This window comes from Drosophila subobscura, chromosome A (assembly GCF_008121235.1).
Source record: "Drosophila subobscura isolate 14011-0131.10 chromosome A, UCBerk_Dsub_1.0, whole genome shotgun sequence".
Lineage (NCBI taxonomy): Eukaryota > Metazoa > Arthropoda > Insecta > Diptera > Drosophilidae > Drosophila > Drosophila subobscura.
Window position 1 is genome coordinate 19225975 of NC_048530.1, and position 21968 is coordinate 19247942.

The 21968-nt window shown below is 50.3% G+C and overlaps 6 protein-coding genes across 8 annotated transcripts; 4 read left to right on the plus strand and 2 right to left on the minus strand.

Moving 5' to 3' along the window:
• Nucleotides 1–5488: 5488 nt before the first annotated feature.
• On the minus strand, nt 5489–8017 carry LOC117898048 (secretory carrier-associated membrane protein 1). 2 transcript variants are annotated; one of them, XM_034807220.1, is made up of 6 exons: nt 7957–7975; nt 7826–7896; nt 7430–7654; nt 6697–6898; nt 6356–6485; nt 5489–6289 (listed from the first exon to the last, which is right to left on the minus strand). In XM_034807220.1, exons 2-6 carry the CDS (start codon nt 7886–7888, stop codon nt 5881–5883), a joined length of 1029 nt encoding a protein of 342 aa, XP_034663111.1. In that variant the 5' UTR covers nt 7889–7896; nt 7957–7975; the 3' UTR covers nt 5489–5880. The 2 variants fall into 2 exon arrangements, with proteins under 2 accessions (XP_034663111.1, XP_034663102.1); XM_034807211.1 differs by having other exon boundaries at nt 7826–8017.
• Nucleotides 8018–8298: 281 nt separating this feature from the next.
• LOC117889647 (adenosylhomocysteinase) lies at nt 8299–10295 on the plus strand. The gene is made up of 3 exons (XM_034794111.1): nt 8299–8456; nt 8709–8899; nt 9196–10295. The coding sequence occupies exons 1-3, from the start codon at nt 8432–8434 to the stop codon at nt 10276–10278; spliced, it is 1299 nt and encodes a 432-aa protein (XP_034650002.1). The 5' UTR covers nt 8299–8431; the 3' UTR covers nt 10279–10295.
• A 553-nt stretch (nt 10296–10848) lies between these two features.
• On the plus strand, nt 10849–12617 carry LOC117889646 (ileal sodium/bile acid cotransporter). Its single transcript, XM_034794110.1, has 2 exons — nt 10849–12002; nt 12065–12617. The coding sequence occupies exons 1-2, from the start codon at nt 10977–10979 to the stop codon at nt 12371–12373; spliced, it is 1335 nt and encodes a 444-aa protein (XP_034650001.1). The 5' UTR covers nt 10849–10976; the 3' UTR covers nt 12374–12617.
• Nucleotides 12427–19997, minus strand: LOC117889645 (anaphase-promoting complex subunit 1). Its single transcript, XM_034794109.1, has 8 exons — nt 18874–19997; nt 18653–18806; nt 18423–18581; nt 17175–18360; nt 14942–16995; nt 14445–14879; nt 13801–14383; nt 12427–13733 (listed from the first exon to the last, which is right to left on the minus strand). Exons 1-8 carry the CDS (start codon nt 19910–19912, stop codon nt 13236–13238), a joined length of 6108 nt encoding a protein of 2035 aa, XP_034650000.1. The 5' UTR covers nt 19913–19997; the 3' UTR covers nt 12427–13235.
• Nucleotides 19998–20114: 117 nt separating this feature from the next.
• LOC117902162 lies at nt 20115–20771 on the plus strand. 2 transcript variants are annotated; one of them, XM_034813304.1, is made up of 2 exons: nt 20115–20255; nt 20493–20771. In XM_034813304.1, exon 2 carries the CDS (start codon nt 20497–20499, stop codon nt 20659–20661), a length of 165 nt encoding a protein of 54 aa, XP_034669195.1. In that variant the 5' UTR covers nt 20115–20255; nt 20493–20496; the 3' UTR covers nt 20662–20771. The 2 variants fall into 2 exon arrangements, with proteins under 2 accessions (XP_034669195.1, XP_034669203.1); XM_034813312.1 differs by having other exon boundaries at nt 20223–20351.
• On the plus strand, nt 20658–20949 carry LOC117902155 (NADH dehydrogenase [ubiquinone] 1 beta subcomplex subunit 1). Its single transcript, XM_034813295.1, has one exon. It carries the CDS (start codon nt 20692–20694, stop codon nt 20860–20862), a length of 171 nt encoding a protein of 56 aa, XP_034669186.1. The 5' UTR covers nt 20658–20691; the 3' UTR covers nt 20863–20949.
• The last annotated feature ends 1019 nt before the right edge of the window (nt 20950–21968 follow it).

Genomic DNA, 21968 nt, shown 5'->3' on the forward strand with positions numbered 1-21968 from the left:
TGAAATCAAAATTTATGGAATCCATGGAGAACAACAACGCGGGCCAGCGAGCGGCGACTCGGCAAAACGAACGACCGCACGGTGAAGCACTAACTCACACTCACAGACACTATCACACACACTAGCACACACACACACAGACACACACACGCACGCACACACAGGAAGAAAAATAAAGTGAGAACGCGGAGAGATGCTGTGCCTCTGTTTCTCTGACTGCCGTGCTTGTTCTGCGGCTGTTACTGCGGCTATGGCTCGGACTCTTGGCGGCTTCAGTGCCTTCTTTCAGTTTCGGTTCGGTTCGGTTCGGTTACAACAAACCGCTGGCTCAAAGGACAGTTGGAGGAGAGCGCACACTGGCTCCGCACCACATGACCGCACTACACGATTGACAGTTTGGCACTGAGGACCAGGCCAGGAGCCAGCAGCAGCAGCAGCAGCTTATCAGCCGAGAGCCGATAGCCGAGAGCCAAACAGCCGAAAGTCGAACCCCCGCCGAATCCAGCCGAACAGCTGTGCGTGCGGTTGTGTGTGTGTGTGTGTGTGGGGGTGAGCCGGAGGGAGGATGTGCGCGACTGTTACAAAAAAATGTTTTAGCCAAGCCCAAAGTAAGGCACTGTCGCCAGTCCCTGTCCGCCTCACACACACATGTTCATTGAGGAAAGCTCCGCCGCAGCAGCCGCAGTGCGAAGCGAACCTGAACGCACCCGAACCCAGGCCGAACCGAAACGAACCGCAGCGAGCCCCCATTGGGAAATGAAGTGGCACCGCTTGGGATCTACACATGTGAAGCAGGCGAAAGCGATCATTGCGGCACTCATAGGGAGGGTGAGGGATCACATCAATTGGGCTAAGAAAAAGTTATATTTCAATAGTAAAATATTATAGTACGAATACTTATATTACCATCGATTTGAGGTGAAGAAATCAGACTCAAATCAAACCCAAAAACTGTTACCAAAAGTTTCCAAAGCACCCCATTGCGGGACCCTCAAAAATGTGTTACGTGTTTTTGCTTGCGGCAAGATTGCTCTTGTAGTTGGGCACCATTTTTGTTTATTTGTGCCTGCTAATGGAATGTACATACATTAAATTCTGAAACTGAAACTGTGAAGAATGTCGCTGATGGGGAATTGCAGATGACATTCCCAGTTCCATTTGGGTAAGTGAAGCCTGGAACTTGGATTTCCAATTAAGACAATAACAGAATCATATTTGAGATGCCACACACAAAAAAAAACAAGACAAAAAACTTCAACGGAATGCACTGTGGCACACGGGAGCTGCTGGAATTGAATAAAAATAAACATACAAAACAAGAAAAAAAGCGAACGAAATATTTGTTCGCCGCTGGCGATGCGCATTTCCCAGCGGGGACAAAGCCAACAGCAGAGAATAGCAGCATCAGAAACAGACACAGAAACAGAGACAGAGACAACGAAGCAGAAGCAGACACAGAGGAGCAGAACACTGTGTGGACGAAGGAAGCGCCAAGTGCCATGTGCGGCGCTTCACTGTGATTGTTTCTCTCTGTATGTGTGTGTGTGAGTGCGGCCTTGCGATGTGTCTATGTATGTGTGGAAAATAGCGTTAAGGACAAGGATGAGAAGAAGCACAAGAAGGAGACGAAGACGACGAAGCACGAAGAGAAACAGCAAACAGAAACGGCACAAAACAGCAAACGTGATGAGCGCATGTGTTTTATCTTCAATCTCAGTTGAAATCATCTGGCCGCCACAGCCACCGTTGCCGCCAGTTCCTCCTACTTTACACCCACAATCCACCACCCCGCTACCCGCACCCCTGTGGCATTATGAAGGGCAATAGGTTGTATGCGATTTGGTGTACTTCGGGTCGGGTCGGGTTGGGTTGGGTTGGGTTGGGTTGGGTTGGGTCGGGTCGCGGCCGGGGTCTGGGTCGGATTCAGGCTCGGGCTTGGGTCGGCAACCGCCTTCGGCTATGACTTAGCTCTGACCAAGTCACTAAGCCAGTCAACCCCACTGCTCTACCCTCAACCATCTTCCATCCCGGACATCATCCATTCATTCCCTTTCCCGGGAGAGAGAGAGAAAGGACGGACGCAACCAACAACCGTGTCCAGGGCAGCATTTTCAGCGCTTTGTAACATCAAGAAATTTGTACTTCCGCCAGGGGAAGATTTTAATTAAAAGCAGCAGGAAATGTGACCCAAATAATACTTCCGTATAGTGTGAAAAATTGGCTCCGACTTGGCAAATGCTATTGCCACTTGCTCGTTGCCGTTCGTCTCCGCTTCTGTCTCCCCTTTTTTCGCATTTGCCGCCTAATTTGTCGTCGGGACTTCCCCCCCAGAGCGTGCCCAGACGAAACAAGACGAGACGAGACGAGCGTGCGAGGCATTTAGCTGCCGGCGGGATAGGGCATATAATTTAAGTGATTCTTAAGATGCGGATTGTCCAATCGAGTGGGAAACGTTTATCAGCATAGCGTCTGGGAATTTCAACAGAAAATGATACGAGGTGAGACAGTGGACTAAAGAGAGAATAGGGAAACATCAGCAGAATAATGAATTGGATGAAAATGCAAGGTGGAAAGAACACAGAAACCTAAACCAGTAAACCTCAGCAGCTAGCACTGATAGATCCTCAAATGTTCCACTATTTGAACATCAACTTTGAGCACTTACTAGCAAGTAGTTTCCCCTTAAAACTAGATACTTGATGAACTCAACATGGATTGAGGCGCGGCATATTTCAGCTCTGAACTTGGTGACGTTGGCGGTTGGGGGGCTGACGATGTTGGTGGTCAATGAAGTTGTGGATAGTCGATTCAAAAGCGATTTGAGTTACGTGAAAGCTGGCTGCTTGGTTATTCTTGGCATGGACATAAAATCAATAAGGTTACCTTGTCACACGGCATGTCCTTTGACTTTGCTCTCTGTGTGCTCTTAGCACGCAAGCAGCGTGAAAATGCAATCAATAGCAAATCGTTGTCAGCAATTAGCGTCCAATACGAGCAGAGGCCCAGCCCAAGGGCCGCAGTCCCAGTCCCCGTCCCAGCCACCAGGTGGGCTTCTGCCCACGCCTGTGGCCCACTTTTGGGGCAAGTGGATTCAGCTGCAACACGTGAGTGATGCAGGCTCTCGCCTGAAGTGTGCCAAAATGGATTTGCCACTAACGAGGACAACGCTGCATCGGACGGACCAGCCAGCAGCATGAGCAGCAGCAAAACTCTTGAGCATATTTGCTCATCATTCTCGCTTTTTACTGCATCCAAATGGGGTTCCATTCTCCCCAACCTGCAGCCATCGTCGCCACCGACCCGAAGCGAACCTCCAGTGCTATTCATAGACTCTGCTCTGCGGCCCACTCGATTGCCAGCAAAATGGCAAACAAATCGTTGCAAATATTCCCCCAACGTGGCGTATGCGCAATTTTTGCCTAAACTGAATGCCAGAGCGGGAGGGCGGAGATGGATGATGGGTAGGGTGGGGTAGGGTAAAGTCTATATATGCCTCACACAAATATTTGATAGGCCAAAAGGGAGGAGCAGCGTACATGTGTGTGTGGATTGAACCATTTGCTGTTGTTGATTCAATTCAACATTTGCCAAATGAAATTTTCATCTCTCGGTGACAAACGTCTCGGAGATAGGCACAATCCCCCCACCAGCACCCCATTTCCCCCGCATCACACTTATGGGAATATCAATCAGTCGGGAAATCCAAATCAATCAGAGATGGGGTTAGAATGTGGGCCCATGGGGTTGGATTGGTTGAACACTTGTGCGGGAGCTTATGGTGAGGTAAACTCCCAGATTCCCCGGTCTCGACAACTGAAACCTAGTCCCATGAATGTTTAAGTGATCCAATATTTTATTTATACGGAAATGTTCTGCCCTTTGAATGCATAAGCAAAATAAATCTCAACAGGTTTGCCATATTCATATATGTACGAGTGTGTAGATCAGATTTCCGCTGATTTTGTACATTAAACATTGAGATGAACAAATCATTTTGGCTCCAAAATCATTCAAGAAATGGAAGGACTGCTTTTTGCTGTTCGTCTTTAAAGTTTTTAAAACAAAACAAAATCAATAAATAAAAGGAAAACCTCATGCCGCAGAGCACATTAAAATCGGTTGGTTTTCAAACAAATGGAGCAACAATTTAAGGCTTCTTAATATCCCTTGGATTCTGTAAATACTAAGAAAGAAAGGAAAGTTTTTCTAGAAGCCAGTGCCTCGAGTGCATCTAACTTCAATTGGTTAGAGCTCTACGATTGATGATCTTTCAGTATATTTATTTATTGTTATACGACCTTTAAGAACAAAAGCTTGAAGGTTGAAGTGTTTTTCTGGCAGTTCCTACATTTAACGATCTGCACTGAAGTCATATCAAGCGTAGACACCAACAGAGCTTTTGCTGTTACCCTAACCCCGAGGAATCCAAAGAAAACCCGACATTAATTAACAATTACATAAGATCTCTTAGTACTCAGGCAAACTGTCTTTTCTTGGAAATCTTTTCGCAGGTAATTATCCACACCAAAAACGCTACCAATCGTCTCCTTACATCTATAAGTATTTATGTTTATTTTTGAATTTATCATAATTTTGCTTGAATTTCAAATACACAATCGACAGATCATCGTCGCGTTTTCAATTTAAAGAAATAAATATTTGCCATAACATAACTTCTTTTTGTTGTTGTTTTTTTTTCGGTTTGCAAGCAAAGGGAAGGCGGGAGTGGGGACTGGGTGGAGGTGTGGGGGCGACAATAAAAAACATAAAATAATTGTATCTAGAAAATGGGTGAATCAATATTTTATATGCTGTCTTCATATACATAGATATATATAATATATAACAATTACGATTACAAAAAAAACACGACACGACATTAAATGTGAGTGTGGAGAACAGAGCGAGGGGCGTGGGCGTGGGCGCGTGGTTGGTGGCGGAAGGCGTGCATGGACGAGTAATCAAAATTCAATTTTTGATTTCATTTTGGGTGAGAGTTGGTGACAGTTGGGGCAGGCGACAAGAGATAAATTTCTATAATGTAAGCGTTAAATATATTATTTATATTATATGTATAATCGTTTAATGTATATATATATAGATTTGTATATGTATGCCTTGAATGTATTTGTATGTGTGTGTGTGTGTGTGGGCGAAGGAGGTGTGACGCGTGGTACTTAAAGAACTAGAAAACATCATCATCCTTCATTATCAGCAGCATTATCAATATCCATGTGTATATCCGTGTCTGGATAAATTCTTGTATAAATTAATAATTTCTTAGGAAAAACACACACAAAAAAACTCTCGAAGTTCTCGAAGCATTCTTGTATATATGCATATACCTAGGCGTATATTCAGATATTTTGTATTTCCTTTGTAATTTATATTATATTATTTTTTTTAAGTTGAATTTCGGACTCTTGTCTGACGGCACACAAGTGTTTTCTCTGCTTCCTATAACTTAGTTCTCAGTTGTTTGTTGGTGTTTTTGTTTCATTTCTATAAAGTATTTTGTTAATTATTGGTGTGGTTTGGTGTTCTATCATATCGTTACAGTAATTATTTGCAATAAAGACGACGGCATTCTAGGAATTATTTATGCACAAAAGCAATTAGTTATTAGTTCAATGCTCCTTCCTCTCCAGTTTTTCTCTCTTTTTCAATGCTTGATTTAGTTTTATTCTTATTAATGTTTCCGCTGTCCGCTCTCTTTCTATCTCTTTCTGTTTTACGCCTCCTTTCTCCTTTCTTTCTGTGCCGATTTTCGAAGCCAACTATCTCTGTGGATGAGTGCTGAAGCTGGTGGGCTCCATGTGCCAAAATACAATGTGGTTGATTGATTGATTCATTGATTGATTGTCTCTCTGTTTGTCTAGCTTAGTATCTGCTGTTGTTGAACTGCGAACTGATCGCCGTGTTGACCGCCGATGAGGCTGCCTCCTGGACATGCTGATTGCGCAGAAACTCCGTGGTGAACTCCGCCTGTGCCTTGGCCATGCTGGCCCCAGTGCTGCGATAGATCGTGTGTATCTTGGTGATCATCAGTATATTGGCCACGGCCACGGCCGTGAAGCAGAAGGCAACATTTAGCAGCAAGATGCCCACAATTATGCCCGCCGCCTGGCCATCAAACTGAGAGATGGCCGTTATGAAGCCACAATAGCCCATCTTATCAAAGCCAACGGCCTGCACCACCGAGTAGATGGTTTGGAAGAAGTAGATGAAGAAGAAGACCATGAAATTGAAGCTCGAATCATTGCGGAATGCCTTGTACGCGGGCCGAAACCTATCCAAAGACAGCAAGAGAGTTAAAAATATTGAAATAAAATATATTTGCCAGAGCAGCGCTTACCAGCAAACATACGAGGCGGGCGTGAAGAGAACTGTGTAGAACAGGGCCAGGAACAAGGTGACAAAATCACCCGAATGGAACAGCAAGATGAGACCACCAATCACATTGGCCACCAACGTCATGGTATAGACTGTGCGGGAATAGAGACACAGAGGGTTAATTCACGATTAGTAAACATTTCAGGTAACCGGCAGAAGGCCTGCACTTTTTCGCCCGAATCAAATCTATCAATAATAAAACATTCATATAGGTATGTACGTTCCATTATGGATGACTAATCCCAGTCGGTCGATCGGCGGCTTATCAGCTGCTAATGAAAAACCACCACACACGATACTCACACATCCAAATGTAGTACAAATGCTTCACCAGTCTCTGGAACTCTGGGGGTATCTCGACTTCAAAGTCCTGGTAGAAGCACGGCTTCACACAGAAATTATCCGGCAATGGAGGCCAGTTGTTCAGCTGTGGCACATTTCCCTGAAGCTGCTGTTCGCGGCGATCCAATTCGGCAGCCTTGCGGTCCAGCTCCTCCTGCCGTCGCTACATAGATGCAAAGGCAAAGGGAGAGGAAGAGAGAGAGGAATTATCAGCATAATGTTTGCCATTCATTGATAATCGTTTTGCCCCTAAGCAACGCCCACATATGGCAGCCCCAGCAATGCAACCACAGGCGGAGAATGGTTACAGTGCGTACCCATTGGTGATCTGCTGGCAAATCGTTTTCACAAGATACAACAAGAACAATTTGTGGACGGATACATTTATCAAAAAACAAGACGGTAGGTAGATAACGACGGATACGGCTTTATCTGATGGGGTGTTCTGCAATAAAACATTTGCTCGCACGATCCAACAGATAGTGTGCCACCGCAACCCACTATGACGAGCATTCACTGTACAATCCGCTCTGGAGACGTGTAACGCGAAACCAACCGTCGTCTAGTGCCGGTGTCTTTGAATGTTGTTGTTGTTTTTTTTTTCTTTTTCTCTTGTTTGTGGTGATCTAGTACACACGCACAGCACACAGCACACAATGAATGATCTGGTTGCCACACTGGGGCACGCACGTACCTGCAGCTCCTCCGAGGTGATTTGTATGCTGGTGCTTGGCGCCGAGGCGCCCAGCGAACTGGTCTGTGGGGGTGGAACGTTCTGTGAGAGCGGCTGAACGACAGCCGCCGTGTTCGTGGAGTTGATTTGAAGCTGTGGCTTGGCCTGCTCCTCAAATGGATTGTAGTCCTCCAATGAAACCAACGCAGCGCCAGCCTGACGTCTTGCCTGTTGTATGGCGGGATCCTACGGGTTATACAGGATATATGTATATACATATAGGAAAATGAAACATATGCGACAGTGTCGTCGTTGCAGCACACACACACACACACACACCCACGCATGCATGAACTCACTCACTCACTCTGTGTGTGAGTGTGTCGGCTCGAATTTTTCATTCCATTCCGGACTTACCGCAAACGGATTGTCCAGATTGGGCTCGCCAAAGGGATTTTCATCAAGACCGGAGCCGGACATGTTCTTAGCTAAAGATGATTAATACCTTGCTGCAGCTATGACCAACGAAAACGCACTCAAATTCTCACTTTTTGCTGTGTATATTTTCGCTGCCTTCGCTCAGGCAAAGCTGTGTCATAGGTCTATCGATTGTTGCTATCGCTGACGTCGTGACAACACATAGCGATGGTAGAGTATTTGCGATTGGAGATAGCGATATATTCGTGAAATATTTATATATATACTTGGAAAGACTTGTACCTTAACTCACTTTTCATACATTTTTTGTTAATTCTCGTTATGTGGATTCCAGTGTGTGCTGAAAGAAACTGCCCAATGGCAGCACTAATTTTGGCTAAAATATCGAAAAATTTAAAATGAAAATCTCAATATATTGATATTTGGCAAACAAAACTATCGTGGTAGAAACATATCGATATATTGATGTATTGATATATTTTGTACAACCTAATTACTGTTTCATTAACCGCTGCCCGCGACTTCAATTCGGTTGTGCATTAATCTTTCTCCTCTGCGCCTGTAGAACCAAATCCTTGCAAGAACATGTCGAAGCCTGCCTACAAAGTTGGTGAGTTTAAAAATAAATGCCGCTGGGAGCATTGCTCCTGCTGCCGGCAACAGGCACATCTGCAGATGTGCGCGCGCTAACAGAAATTCCATGTCCATGTGCCGCGCCGCACTCTGCACATGTTTCTGAGGTTAAAGAGGAGCGTGGCGAGCAAACAGGCTGCGCACGTTGTTGCCAGGCTACTTCTTCCCGACACACCATCATAACTATTTGCTTATCTTCTCCGTATCTCTTCCACGTTTTACACGACAGCCGATATCAGTCTGGCCGAATGGGGACGCAAGGCGATTATTATTGCGGAGAACGAGATGCCCGGCCTAATGGCCTGCCGAAAGAAGTACGGGCCATCCAAGATCCTGAAGGGGGCTCGCATCACCGGCTGCCTGCACATGACCGTCCAGACGGCGGTGCTCATCGAGACCCTCGTGGAGTTGGGCGCTGAGGTGAGCTCTTCCTCCTCCCCCTTATCCCCTTCCCTATCTTCTTGTTGTTTACGCACAACAATCGGTTGGCCGAAAAACAAAAGTCTCAGCTTCCCCGGGGGGGCAAGTTCAAGGCGCCCTTCCAAAGATAAGCAGCCGCATGTCAGGGTCAACGGGGGCTCGGGCTCCCATTGATATGCTGATGCTGAGGCATTGTTATTTCCTCTGACTTGACACTTTTTGTAAAAAAAACATCCCCACTTGGCAACGGCTGTTGTCACACCATCTCAATACCTTCTCCATCTCCCTTGTTGCAGGTCCAATGGTCCAGCTGCAACATCTTCAGCACACAGGATAACGCCGCGGCTGCCATTGCGGCCACTGGTGTGCCCGTGTACGCATGGAAGGGTGAAACAGACGAGGAGTACATGTGGTGCATCGAGCAGACCCTGGTCTTCCCCGATGGCAAGCCCCTGAACATGATCCTGGACGATGGCGGTGATCTGACCAACCTGGTGCATGAGAAGTTCCCTCAGTACCTGAAGGACATCAAGGGTGTCAGCGAGGAGACGACCACCGGTGTCCACAACCTTTACAAGATGTTCAAGGACGGCCGCCTGGGCATCCCAGCCATCAATGTCAACGATTCGGTGACCAAGAGCAAGTTCGACAACCTGTACGGCTGCCGAGAGTCCCTGATCGATGGCATCAAGCGCGCCACAGACGTGATGATCGCCGGCAAGGTGTGCTGCGTCGCTGGCTACGGCGATGTGGGCAAGGGCTGTGCCCAGGCTCTGAAGGGATTCGGTGGTCGCGTGATTGTCACCGAAGTCGATCCCATCAATGCCCTGCAGGCGGCCATGGAGGGCTACGAGGTGACCACAATGGAGGAGGCCAGCAAGGAGGCGTCCATCTTTGTGACCACCACCGGCTGCCGCGACATCATCACCTCCGTGCACCTGCTCAACATGCCCGACGATGCGATCGTGTGCAATATCGGCCACTTTGACATCGAGATCGATGTCGACTGGCTGAATGCCAATGCCAAGGAGAAGGTGAACGTGAAGCCCCAGGTCGATCGCTACACCATGCCCAATGGCCGTCACATCATCCTGCTGGCCGAGGGCCGTCTGGTCAATCTGGGCTGTGCCCACGGCCATCCCAGCTTCGTGATGTCCAACTCCTTCACCAATCAGGTGCTCGCCCAGATCGAGCTGTGGACCAAGTCCGCCGAGTACAAGGTCGGCGTGCACGTCCTGCCCAAGGTCCTCGACGAGGAGGTGGCCAGTCTCCATCTGGAGAAGCTCGGCGTCAAGCTTACCAAACTGACGGATAAGCAGTCCAGCTATCTGGGTGTGCCCAAGACGGGACCCTTCAAGCCCGACCACTACCGCTACTAAGTAAACACGGAGCAGACCCGGTCCCAAACTAGTTATCAAATCCTTTTAAACGTTTTATCCATTGTTTTAGCCTTTTTTTTACACTTATGCACCAAACGCTCCAATAAAAACGCATCTCACGTACACTCTTCCAGCGCGGAGGGAAACCCACCAAAATAACTGCTTCTTCTCTATGCGTATCCCCTTTACCGTAAGGGTACATTAGTGTTGCTGATGGCCTTGTGGCCCTGCGGCTCAATCGAATCTGCCAGATGTTTTCCATCTATATTTAGTTTTTCTTATCTCTCAACACGCATGAGATTCAGTGAGTAAGCACTTTTTTTTTTTGGAGAAAAATATTTTTGTCAACATCAGCAGCTTATGGCTGGGGGAGGCAGTGGAGAGAGAGTATTCAAGATTAGATGTGGCTTTGTCGATATATTTCGGTTGCGATTGTTAGCCGGTTTTCGGGCTCGGCTTGTCTCGCTCTGGCACGCTCAGATCAACGATCGCACAATCAGGCAGCATCTAGTCATCTCTGTCTGGCCAACTGCAGGTGTGTGTCGGGGGGGACTACAGTTGCAATTGCATTTGTAATGTGTGTTTTTAGTGCGTTTCGTTTTTCCATTAGATTTACTTGCCGCCCAGCTCTCACCCAGACCCCACGCGACAGACACTTGTAGCGTGCGGAAGCTACACATTGCATATATTATATAAAAATGGCATCACCTGTGCTGGGATGGATGTGGCTGATGCTCGCGCTGGGCCTCTCGCCCATAGCCCTGGCCTGGATGGCGCACTTTCGGCCAGCCAGCGTCCAGCTGCGCATGGAGAAAGCTGTACTAGTGTCGCTCACGCTGGAGAATGTGCCGCCATCGACGATGCAGCAGCCCCAGCGCTATGTCTTCCGCGTGGAGAGCGCCGCCACAGATCTGGCCAGTGTGCCCGACGAGAACTCCACCATAGCCGTGGATCTGTTCAATCCGGACACACGTGACTGGACGGGCGACATCACGGTGAATGCCCACTTTCTGGGCGAGACCAAGATCACAGTCCGTCTGTTTGACAACTTGTCGAACAGCAGCCAGCTGCCCACGCAGAGCACCAATGACAGCACGCTGGACGTGAGGGTGCAGCGTCCGAGCCGTGTGGTGGATCACGTCTTCATCGGCTCCATCGTTCTGCTGATGTCACTGCTGTACATCAACTTTGGCGCCGCTCTCAATCTGGAGGTGCTGCGCGGACTGGTAACGCGGCCAGTCGGCCCCTGCATCGGATTCGTGATGCAGGTGGTGGCCATGCCGCTGCTAAGCTACGCTCTGGGCATATTCATCTTCCCCGAGGCTCCGGCCATGCAGCTGGGTCTCTTCTTCACTGGCATATCGCCCAGCGGCGGAGCATCCAATACCTGGTCCGCGGTGCTCGGCGGCAACATTCATCTCTCAGTGCTAATGACCACGGTGAGCAATGTGGCCGCCTTTGTCACTATGCCGCTGTGGATTTTCACACTCGGCCAGTTGATCTTTGAGCGGGCTGGTATGCAGGTGCCATACGGAACGATTGCCACCTACTGTGTCTGCCTCATTATACCCCTGCTGATGGGCCTGGCCATCCAGAAGCGTTCGCCGCGTCTCACCCGTGTCCTCGTGCGCCTGCTGAAGCCCATCTCCGCCTGCCTCATCCTGTTCATTGTGATCTTTGCGATCATCACGAACTGGTATCTCTTCTACTTGTTCTCCTGGCAGGTGAGCCACTCAATCAGCGTTTGGTTTGCTCAATTTGTATGTTATTTGCTCTCCCCCCGCAGATTGCTGTCGCCGGCATGGCGCTGCCTGCGCTGGGCTATATCTTTGCCTGGCTGGCTGCCAAGTTGCTGCATCAGACCGCGGCTGATGCCCTGACCATTGCCATCGAAACGGGCATACAGAACACAGGCATTGCCATCTTCCTGCTGACCACCACGCTGGAGTCGCCGCAATCGGATCTCACCACGGTGGTGCCCGTGTCGGTGGCCGTGATGACACCGCTTCCCCTGCTCGGCATTTATCTCTACAATCGCTGCTGTCGACCCAAGGTGGATGAGGTGGCAGCGGGCGAGACCCAGCGCATTGTCTGAGGCATTTTTTGTGTATTTTCAACCATTTTTTAATTCATCTTTTTGTACATATCTGTATTATATATATATTTATTTATATATATTGATGCCTATGTCTTATAAAGCGGTTGACAGTGGTTTGCCGCCAAAGAGGTAGCTTTACAGGCCAAGCCGAACTTTATACAGAGTATTTCTTAGTGATACGATTGATTATTCCATTCTTTACCATGATTTATTTTATAATAAAGGAACCCCCCACACATAAGCAACTATTAAATGCAGGATTATGATAGCTCAAAGGCAGTAATTTCTATCTATGCAGCAGCAGAAGTAGTTAACAATTTTGTGCTTAAATTATGAATAGAAAAACAAATTATTTCAGAAAATGTTTCATAATAAAAAGGAATCCACAAAGTGTGGATTGCATCTGCAAGAACATCATTAATACACTTAAATTCTAATTTAAAGATGGGGGAAACTATAAGAAATATTTAGATGCTATAGCTATAGGCATCTTTGATCCATTCGTAATACCTAATTACTCATTTATAATCTTCAGTGAATGATGCTCCCAATCAACTCTAACAAATGAAGCTTCTTTCAATTCTTTCAATTGAAATGAGAAATAAAATAAATGAAAATCGAGTTCTGCTTAATTAAAATTGAAATAAAAAGATGAAAACTATGTTACTTAATACCGAGCTCTAATGAAATGCATTCCTAGTCCAAGGAGGAATACCTCAGTCCTGGAGGCAATTGCAAATCTTAAAGAAAAAATGGAAATTAAAAAAGAAATCGAAAAAAAATATATATATCCGCTAGCCACAGATATTGTAGACATAATTCGCAATTCATTTGGTTGGATAATTTTCAGTAGCGAATATCATGGCACTCCACCCATGGCCATGGCCATGATCGAGGGCGCCTCCTCGAGTGTCGTTGGCTGGCAGCAGGCGAGCGCCTGCAGTATTTTGAGCAGGCCAAAGACGGTGTTTGCCCCGAGGTTTAAATGCCGAAATGCATAGAGCAAGTGCATATAGTTTATTGGGCCACCAGCAGCAGCATCGTTTAGATCCACGCCCGTCAGCATATTGGGCATCAGATTGTAGTAGTTGATCAGGCAGAAGACGCGCTGCAGATCTGGCCCACTGATGGTGGCCACATAGCTGGGCTCGAGTCGCTTCTGGCTGAGGAATGAGCGCAGCGGTATGCACAGCTCGGCGGTGGAGGCCTCCATTTGCTGCTTGAAGATCTCCTGCATCATTTGGATGAGTTCCACGGAGAGGCGGGCATGATCCGACTCCTTGCCGCGACCCAAATACGAATCAATCAGCTTCAGCTGCCACACATCCGTGTTGTTGGGCATGGGCTTCGTTACGTGCTGCAGAAGAACAGAAGTATTAATGAGATAAGAGAATGAGCTTTAATCTGGTGGGGTTTTAGCTTACATCGAAGAGTGTGAGGTAGACGGGCAGCAGGTGCATGCGATCCTTGACCACCGCATTGTAGAACAGCAGAATCAACTGATGCCGCTTCACCAGCTCCTCGTGACTGAGCTGCGTGCCTTTGGTGTCGAGGCAGCGGCTAAGGAATGGTTTTATCATCACCTCCGCCTCGAAACGCTTCAGATCGCTCGTGTCGATCTGCCAGCAGATGCTCTGCTCGAGTGTCAGTGTCTGGGCGAGCATGCTCTTGAGACGATCCGGATCCTCCAGATGGGAGAGGCAGCCCGTCCGCTTCTTAATGTCAATCGGTGCACTCATCTCCAGTGCCTTCTCCAGCTGATGCCAGTTGCGCGAGCGCTCAAAGCACACCGGCCAATAGTTCTCATCGTCCACGATCACCTTCTGCAGCGTGCTCAGCTCGGGCAGGATGCACGGGGCAATGGGCAGGCGTCGCAGCTCACTGGCGCCCACCTCCAGCACAGAAATGTTGCACAGACACAGCTGATGCGTGTCAATGTCGCGTGGCAGAAACAGTCGCGGCTCCACAGCCAGCACATACAAGTGCCGCAGTGCCTGCAAATGATAGCTGCAACAGGAAACGGAAAGGATTTAGCATTTGTTGGCGACTGTCAGCGCGTTTTGCTCACCGATTGTCATTGCTGTGGATGGGAAACTTGGGGAAGAAGGCGCACACCAGCGCCGCTATCGATTCGGGGGTCTTGGCAATGGTGAAGCGACCCGCGCCCAGGAACAGCAGCCCCAGCGACATGTGTATGGCCATGTGGGAGCCGTACGTAATGTGCGGATACTGCGGACCCACGCGTGATCTCAGAAATCGAATAATGCGCAAAATCTCACAGTTGCCAGAGCCGGCAAACACCAGGGAAATGGCAATCAGCAGCACCATCAGACAACTCTCGACGGTGGTGCGGCCCGCACACTCGCCCATGGGTGTGCCAGGAAAGCTCAGGAACTCCTTGATGGCCGCACGCAGTGTGGCAAAGGCAATCGCATTCTCCGTGCCCGCGTACTTCAGGCCAATGCAAAAGGCAGCACCAGCCACAATGTTGCAATACGCCTGACTGTCAAATGAGCAAAAATATAAGCAAAAGAGGTACCAAAATAATCTAAAATGTCTGCTTACGTGATGGCCTCGTAGTCCACGTCGCTGTCCTCTGGCTGTGGCTCATCGTCGCGCATTGGCAGCCGCAAGTGAACGCGCAAATTGGCTGGGAATTGGGCCTGGAACCAGTCGTTGTCCGGGCGCACATCTTCCCACATAATCAGGCCGCGGGCAATGGTGCGCAGCAGCAGGAAATCGGGCCGTACCATGTCCAGCAGATAACGCGAATCCGGTGGCTGCATCCACTCGGCAATCGCCGTGTTGCCCGAATTGAAGAACATCAGACCCAGGGCCAGTGTGGCGCCCGGCGCTGTCACATCGATATTCACATTCTCGCCCTCGCGCACTTGGAACGAGGCCAGGCGGTACTTCTCCTTCTGGGAGCCCGTAATCGGGCGCTTCACGCCGCCCATCATGTAGTAGTGCAGCGTATCCGGCAGCTGGAGATCCCTGAGGCCGGCGGGCGACTCACCCTGCCCGAGCGTGACCAAGCCGAGGGCCAGGCCCGCTGTCATGGCATACGATTCGCGCTCCACACAATTCTCCATTTCGGGGCCGGGCGGACGGCCAATCTCTTGCAGCAGCACCTCGGCAATGTGCCGCTTGGCCGAGCCCTGGTAGAGCATGCCAATGCCCATGAGGGCGGCCACCTGTGTGCTCTGCGGTATGTCCAGCTCCATGGCGGTGGCCGGCAGCAGCGCTTCGAGATGAACGCTCAGCAATTTGGTGATCTTGGTGTCCATGGTGCCGCGATGTGCCGCCGAGATGCCCAGCAGCAGGCCCACGTTGGTCATCTCGTCGCACTTCACCAAATACTTGTAGACGCTCATGAAGGACAGCGTCCGCAGGTGTCCATTGAGGCCGAGGGCCATGAGGAAGCCCGCATGCTCCAGGGCATTGTTCGCCTGTGCCTTGGGCTTGTTGTAAACGATCCACGTGGAGTCGACATCCTGTGCCTGCGGCGATATCTTCAGGCCAGTGGCCACGCCATTGTGGAACGAGGGCCACATGCTCATGTTCGCCGGAAACTCGATCTGTTGCATCTCAATGGTGGTGCCCTTGTGCGGCTCCCGTCCCACCAGACACAGCTTCGGCATGGGCATGCTGTCGCTGGGCTTGGGCAGCAGCGTGCGCAGCGTGAACATGCCACGACCCAGCGGCAGGGTCATGGTGCGGGCGCACAGCGCAAACAATTGCTTCTCCTGCTCCTCGATGAATTCGTGGTCGCTCGTGCCCGGCGATTGGTGCACCTCAATGGGCACCGGCTCGGAGCTGCTGAGCAGGCGGCGCACCTCCTCCACGCGCATGTCGTCCGGGAAGCGTAATCTCAGCAGTTTCGTGTCCATGTTGTCCATGTCATCGTGCCGCAGGTCCGTATCCGGCTCTGTGGTCATGCGCCCCTGGCCCGCACTCATGGCACAGCGCGCGGACAGCGAGTCCTCCTTGTAGACACGCCCGCAGTGCGGCTGCTCGATGCTCTTCTCGAGAAAGGCGAGCGTAAAGTGGGATGCCAGCTCGGGGCGCAGTATCAGATCGTAGGCGGACATGCTGCTGCTCATCGGCGGCGAGACGCGCGCCTGCTCCAATGCTTCGGCCACGATCAGATGCACGGCGGCCGGAAAGCGCTCAATGTCCTGCCGCGTATAGTGCATGGCCAGCAGCAGCTCCAGCAGCTGATGATACTTGGGCACACCGCCCGTTATCGTGCGCTTCGTCCGCTTGGGGTAGTTCGATTGCACGGCCTCGGGTAGCTCGAGCAGCTGCCACCAGTGCTTGATGCGCTCCGGTCCGTGCAGGACCAGCGACAGCAGTTGCAGCATGTTGCGACTGCGCTCATTGATGCACTCGATGAAGCTGTAGGGCAGCACCTCCTCCCGCGTCAGCACAATGTGCTCCATCTGTCCGAACACGCTCGGCGTGGGCACACGCAACAGTTCCTGATGCTGCATCATGGAGCCATGCTCGAAGCTAAGCAGCGACAACTTGCTCGTCTTGTGTGTCAGCTCCGGAAAGTCCAGCACATAATGCAGCACATAATTATCCAGCTGCATGTCAATGGCCATCTGATGCAGGAACTGCAAGGCAGAGAAGAGAGAGAAGAGAAAAGAGAGCTGTAGAGTGAAGAAATCAGGGCCCTGGTGAAATTACCCAAAAGGTGCCGTTCTCCGCTAACTTATTCACCACGCTCAACAGAGACAAGCACCAGAAGGGATGCACCCTGTAAGTAATTTCACCATGGGAGCTGACTACTTACCCCTGCCAAGTAGGATTGTGCCGCCTGAAAGATCACATCCAACTTGAGATCCTCGTACAGCAAATGCAGGCTATAGAATATGGCGGGTATCATCTGAAATAGCGGCGCACTCATGTCCACGCTGTAGCTGTGGCCATCGCTGCCGCAGGGCGCCAGCGTCGTTTGCAGCAACAGAAACTCCCAGTCCTCGTCGGTATACTCCTCGCAATCGTTGTACTTGCGCCGCTTCTTGGGCTCATTCTGCAGGCCAGCACTCAGCGAATCACCGCCAGTGCCGCCGCTCTCCTCTGCCTGCGGTGAATGCGGCACGGGTGTGGCGCACCGGCCATAGCTCTCGGCCGTTTCCATATCAGGCGCCGCCGTGCAGCCCATCAGCGCGAGCAGCGTGCTCCGAAAGATTTGCCACTCCTGCTCGCTGCTGAGATCCCGCGATCCGGGCGGATTGCGCGCGCTGTACCAGCGGATGATAAAGTGCAGAAATTGTGTGGGATTCAGCACCTGCCGCAGCGTGGCAATGCAGCGCGTCACCAGTCGCGTGTCGTTCAGCAGCGGCAGGGCTATCCGCAGCATGCGTCCGGTGGCATAGACCAGCGTCAAGCGATTACCCGCCGGATCACGCAGCGATTTGCATATGTTGTGCGCCTGTCGGTGCGTGTAGGACACAACCTGCGGGGCAATCGGCGACAGCATGTGCAGCTCCTCGTCAAAGCTGGCCAAATCTGCGGGTGCCTTCGTGGGCAACAGGCTGCTGCGACGCACATCGCCAAAGGAGGAGCTGCCACCGCCGCTGCCGCTGCTGTTGCTGCTGGCTTTGGCTGTGACTGCTGCTCCGGATGCTGCTGCTGCTGCTGGCACAGTCTTGGGCGTGGCCATCGATGTGGTGGGCACACTGGAGGCCAGCAGCGGCGTAATGTGCACCTTGGAGATGAGCACGGTGCCGGTGTAGAGAATGAGACTGCCGCCCGGATCCAGGACAGCAATCATGTGCATACGATTCAAGCCCACAGCATCCTTGGCCGGCAGCGTGGAGGCCATGGTCGAGAGCTGCACATCCGTGCTGCCATAGCCCGTGATGCGAACCATCTGCAGGCGGCAGGAACGGGCCAGCAGATAGCACATGTACGTCTGACCCACCAGATCCGTGTGGATAAAGCCGCGTGTGGCCATCTCGCAGAACTCGCGTTGCCTGCGGGGGAAAGGACAGATATAAATAAATGCCAGTGGGGGGTAATCGCACAAACCACATACGTGCCATAGGTATTCTCTGTCCAAATATGCTCCAGACACATCTCCGGCTCGATGGGCTTCGCTGGCTTCACGTGCGTCATTTTGCGCATATCCTTGGCGGACATGGACTGGCCCAAGCTGCTCTGCAGCTGACTGAGTGGCGTGCCCAGCGACGCGCGACTGCCAGCAAAAGGAAGAACAAGGGACATTAAAATGGGAAAACTCTTGCGTGGAGGAGCTGGTACACTTGCTTGGTCTGGCCCAGGACGCCGCTGAATGACTGCGATTGGCTGAGTCCAAACTTGGATAGATTATGCCCCAGTGGTGTGTGCGTGGCAGTGGCCGTTGTGCTCGTGGTGTTATTCCTGCCCAAAAACGAAACATTCGCCGGCACTTTCGGTGTGGCTGGCAAAGAGAATGAAATATAAAATAAAAGTAAAAGTAAAAGTAAAGGCTGTCTCTGGGGACTCACTTCCTGTGGCCTTGGGTGTGCTAAAGCTGCTGGCACTGGACGAACGTGGACCGATTGTGGTGTGCCCCAAGTCCTGCTGCACAAGATTCACCTCCTCGGGCGTCACCTTCCGCAGGCGCGCAACGAAATGCTTGAAGAATTTCGAGTCGTAGAGCAGCACCAGATCAGAGTCCTCCGTGGTGTAGATGACGCTGTATTCGGGTTCTATCACATAGCCGGTGGAATTGGTGCATGTCTTGAGCACCACCGGACAGGCCTCGTGCAGCGGATGGGACATGGAGAACAGCCGCGGCATGGGTATCGAGAGATTTGCGATGAGCGCATTGTCCGGGTCCTTTTCCAGCAACAGGCCGTGCTTGGTCTGCCACAGGTGGCCGACGGGAAACTCCACGCTGGCCAGGAAATCCTCACCATCATTGCAATAGACGCGCATCGCATCCGAGTCCATCACACAGATGGCCTTCAGGCTGTCGTCCTCCGCGTCGATGGCCGCCTTCAGCTGGGCAAGGCGACCGCGCACGAAGCTGCGATTGAGGAAGCAGGCAAACTTCACCGGATAGTCGCAGGTGAAGCACATGCGCTTGTAGACGCCATCGTCCTCGTCGCCGAGGCCTTGTGTCCAAATGACCGTGTTCTTGTTCACGTACAGCTCCTCCTCGTTGTTCACCATGTAGTCGCACAAGGGCTCCTCGCGATGCTCCATCTCGGGGTTCAACAGGTGGCGCGGCAGCGTGGACAACTGAGTGGCAGCCGCCGCCTGCGGGCCGCATTTTTTCGTGTGCTCAATCAACTGGCGACGACGATGGTTGCGCTCGTAGCTGGCCTCGTAGTCATCGTAGATCTCGCGTATCGACCAGAACTCCTGCGGCTCCTCGGTGACGCCGCCGGCGGATATGTTCACGTTTTGGAGACGCTGCAGCAGAAAGTGCTCGGTGGGCTGGTACTTGGACAGCGGCTGATCCGGTGGACCGGGATGCTCTTCTGCCGCCTGACGACCGCGCGGAACGAATTCCCGTGGCGGTTCTGCGACGGCTATCATCTCAGAAAATGCATCCAGATTTGCAAAGTTTACAACAAAAATCCCGCGCACGAGCCCCGCTTTTCTGCAATAACAAATTCAATTCGCGATTAGTGTGGCCGTGTTAGTTTAATCGATAGTCCATATTAACAATTGTATTTGTATGTCGTATAACCTTTATACAAGAGTGCAATTTAATGCACATAAATGCAATATATATTAATGAAAATATAATATAAAACAAATAACATTCCCTATCGCAGAAATTGCATTCCAGCAATCGATAGTTGAACAGCTGATGGCGCTGCCTGATCCAGCATTCAATTATTGTGGTCCGGCAGCACTAGTGCTATCGCTGCTATAAGTAAGTTGCAAAACAAAACTAAATTATCAAATTGGAGCCTGAATTCATAGAAAATTCGCTATACCGCATCATTTAAACGCCGTAAACTAAATCATAGTAAGGAATTGCCCACACAGCGCTTGCATCTAACAAATGTAAACGAGCCTGCCTGTCATTTTCATTACGTAATCCAAACAGCGCTCCACCACAACGCTCCAATACCACATCCTCATGTCTCATCTTGTGTTTGTTTTCCAGACTTATGGGCAGTAGTGTTGTCTCTCAATTGGCTCGAAAGTACGCTGCAGTGATATTCTTTCCCACTGTTGCAGTCGGCTCCATCTACGCAGATTGGTCGCACACCCGCAAGTGGAAGCGCCAGCAACACCAGTTGGCACACAGCGCTCAGCTAAAGAGTCAGAGCTAGAGGAAGCTACTTTGTCTATATCACGTTAAGATGGTGCTCGGCCTGGACAAGCGTGCCCTGTGGGCAATCGTGCCATTTTTCGGCTTCGCCCTTGGCCACTTCCTGGACAAGAAGGAGACGGAGCGAATGACCATGTTCCGCGACAAGAGCGCTCTGTACGCCCGTCCCGGTGGCAGCGCAAACCAAGAACCATCCTGGTGAGGGTGGGCAGCGCTTTACTTAGCATTAAACAACATGTTTTTTTTCACTCTTAACTAATAAACCGTAAAATGGCTATGTGAAAGTTGACCCTGGAGAGTGCGATCTGTAATCTGTAGAGCCCACAATTCTGTATACATGCCCGACCTGTACAAATCTGGTTGCGGTCACGGGGTAGAGAGAGAGAGAGGTAGACCTTTCTGTGACTTGATTTATTTATGTATGAAGGATTGCGTCTGTGTCTCGTTTGGGCCCATTGTTTGTTTTACACATGAAAACCATAAAACCATCAACACACGGGCCTAACATAACGATAAGCCAGGGGTCTCTGGACCAAGCAGAAGATAACATAACTCGTTTTCCCTCGAATTTACCTGGCTCTGAGGATCCTCCTTTTGCATGTTTATTTACACACGTGGAAGTGAGACAACACCAACGACCCTCTGTGGATGCTTCTGGCTGTGTGTGTGTCTGTTTTTATTTAGAACTGCGCAAAATACTTGTTTGGAAGCCATCCCGTTAGATTGCACTAGAATGTACATACATGGCTCATCATATTCCATTCCTCTTCTCTCTCCGCTCAATGGAAATGCACTGGAAATATGATTATGAAATCTGAGTGGTAACATAATCCAATCCCCGCTTGAGAAGCGCACCGCAGTGCAGAGTGTATAGCGTATAGCATAACCAGACGACAATTGAGAAACCAAATTGAAATGCCAATGCAACAAAACTAATTTATTTTTATGGTCAGGCTCGTGAAGGGTGGGGGTAAAAGGCTCGGCTCGGGTTTTGTGTTCAAGAGGCAACAATAGCTGGAATTGCCAGGGCGTGCTGCGTCATGGAAGATTTTGATTGTGTCCAACGGTTCTATTTTGTACACAGGATCTCCTGTGGGCCCGAAAATTCGCCTCACAAGTGCACGTTGCTTGCACAGCGGGGGGATATGGAGAGTGCGAGTACCACAGAAAAGGCGATTTGCAAAGTGCATATTCTCGTTTGCTTGCGCTAGAGTGCGACAGCAGCAGATTACCATTCTTGGAAGCAAACGAGAAATGCAGGAATATCACGGCATCAGTGCTGGCAGCAGGCGATGGCGGGAAAATGGC

Coding starts and splice junctions, on each gene's coding strand:
- LOC117889646 (XM_034794110.1), top strand. CDS start 10,977: ATGGCATCACCTGTGCTGGGATGGATGTGGCTGATGCTCGCGCTGGGC. Junction 12,003..12,064: donor TCTACTTGTTCTCCTGGCAG/GTGAGCCACTCA, acceptor CTCCCCCCGCAG/ATTGCTGTCGCCGGCATGGC.
- LOC117902162 (XM_034813304.1), top strand. CDS start 20,497: ATGGGCAGTAGTGTTGTCTCTCAATTGGCTCGAAAGTACGCTGCAGTG.
- LOC117902155 (XM_034813295.1), top strand. CDS start 20,692: ATGGTGCTCGGCCTGGACAAGCGTGCCCTGTGGGCAATCGTGCCATTT.
- LOC117898048 (XM_034807211.1), bottom strand. CDS start 7,888: ATGTCCGGCTCCGGTCTTGATGAAAATCCCTTTGGCGAGCCCAATCTG. Junction 7,655..7,825: donor ATCTGGACAATCCGTTTGCG/GTAAGTCCGGAA, acceptor TATAACCCGTAG/GATCCCGCCATACAACAGGC. Junction 6,899..7,429: donor TCACCTCGGAGGAGCTGCAG/GTACGTGCGTGC, acceptor GCATCTATGTAG/CGACGGCAGGAGGAGCTGGA.
- LOC117889645 (XM_034794109.1), bottom strand. CDS start 19,912: ATGATAGCCGTCGCAGAACCGCCACGGGAATTCGTTCCGCGCGGTCGT. Junction 18,807..18,873: donor CACACCCAAGGCCACAGGAA/GTGAGTCCCCAG, acceptor TCTCTTTGCCAG/CCACACCGAAAGTGCCGGCG. Junction 16,996..17,174: donor CACAATCCTACTTGGCAGGG/GTAAGTAGTCAG, acceptor TCTGCCTTGCAG/TTCCTGCATCAGATGGCCAT.
- LOC117889647 (XM_034794111.1), top strand. CDS start 8,432: ATGTCGAAGCCTGCCTACAAAGTTG. Junction 8,457..8,708: donor GAAGCCTGCCTACAAAGTTG/GTGAGTTTAAAA, acceptor TTTACACGACAG/CCGATATCAGTCTGGCCGAA. Junction 8,900..9,195: donor TCGTGGAGTTGGGCGCTGAG/GTGAGCTCTTCC, acceptor CCCTTGTTGCAG/GTCCAATGGTCCAGCTGCAA.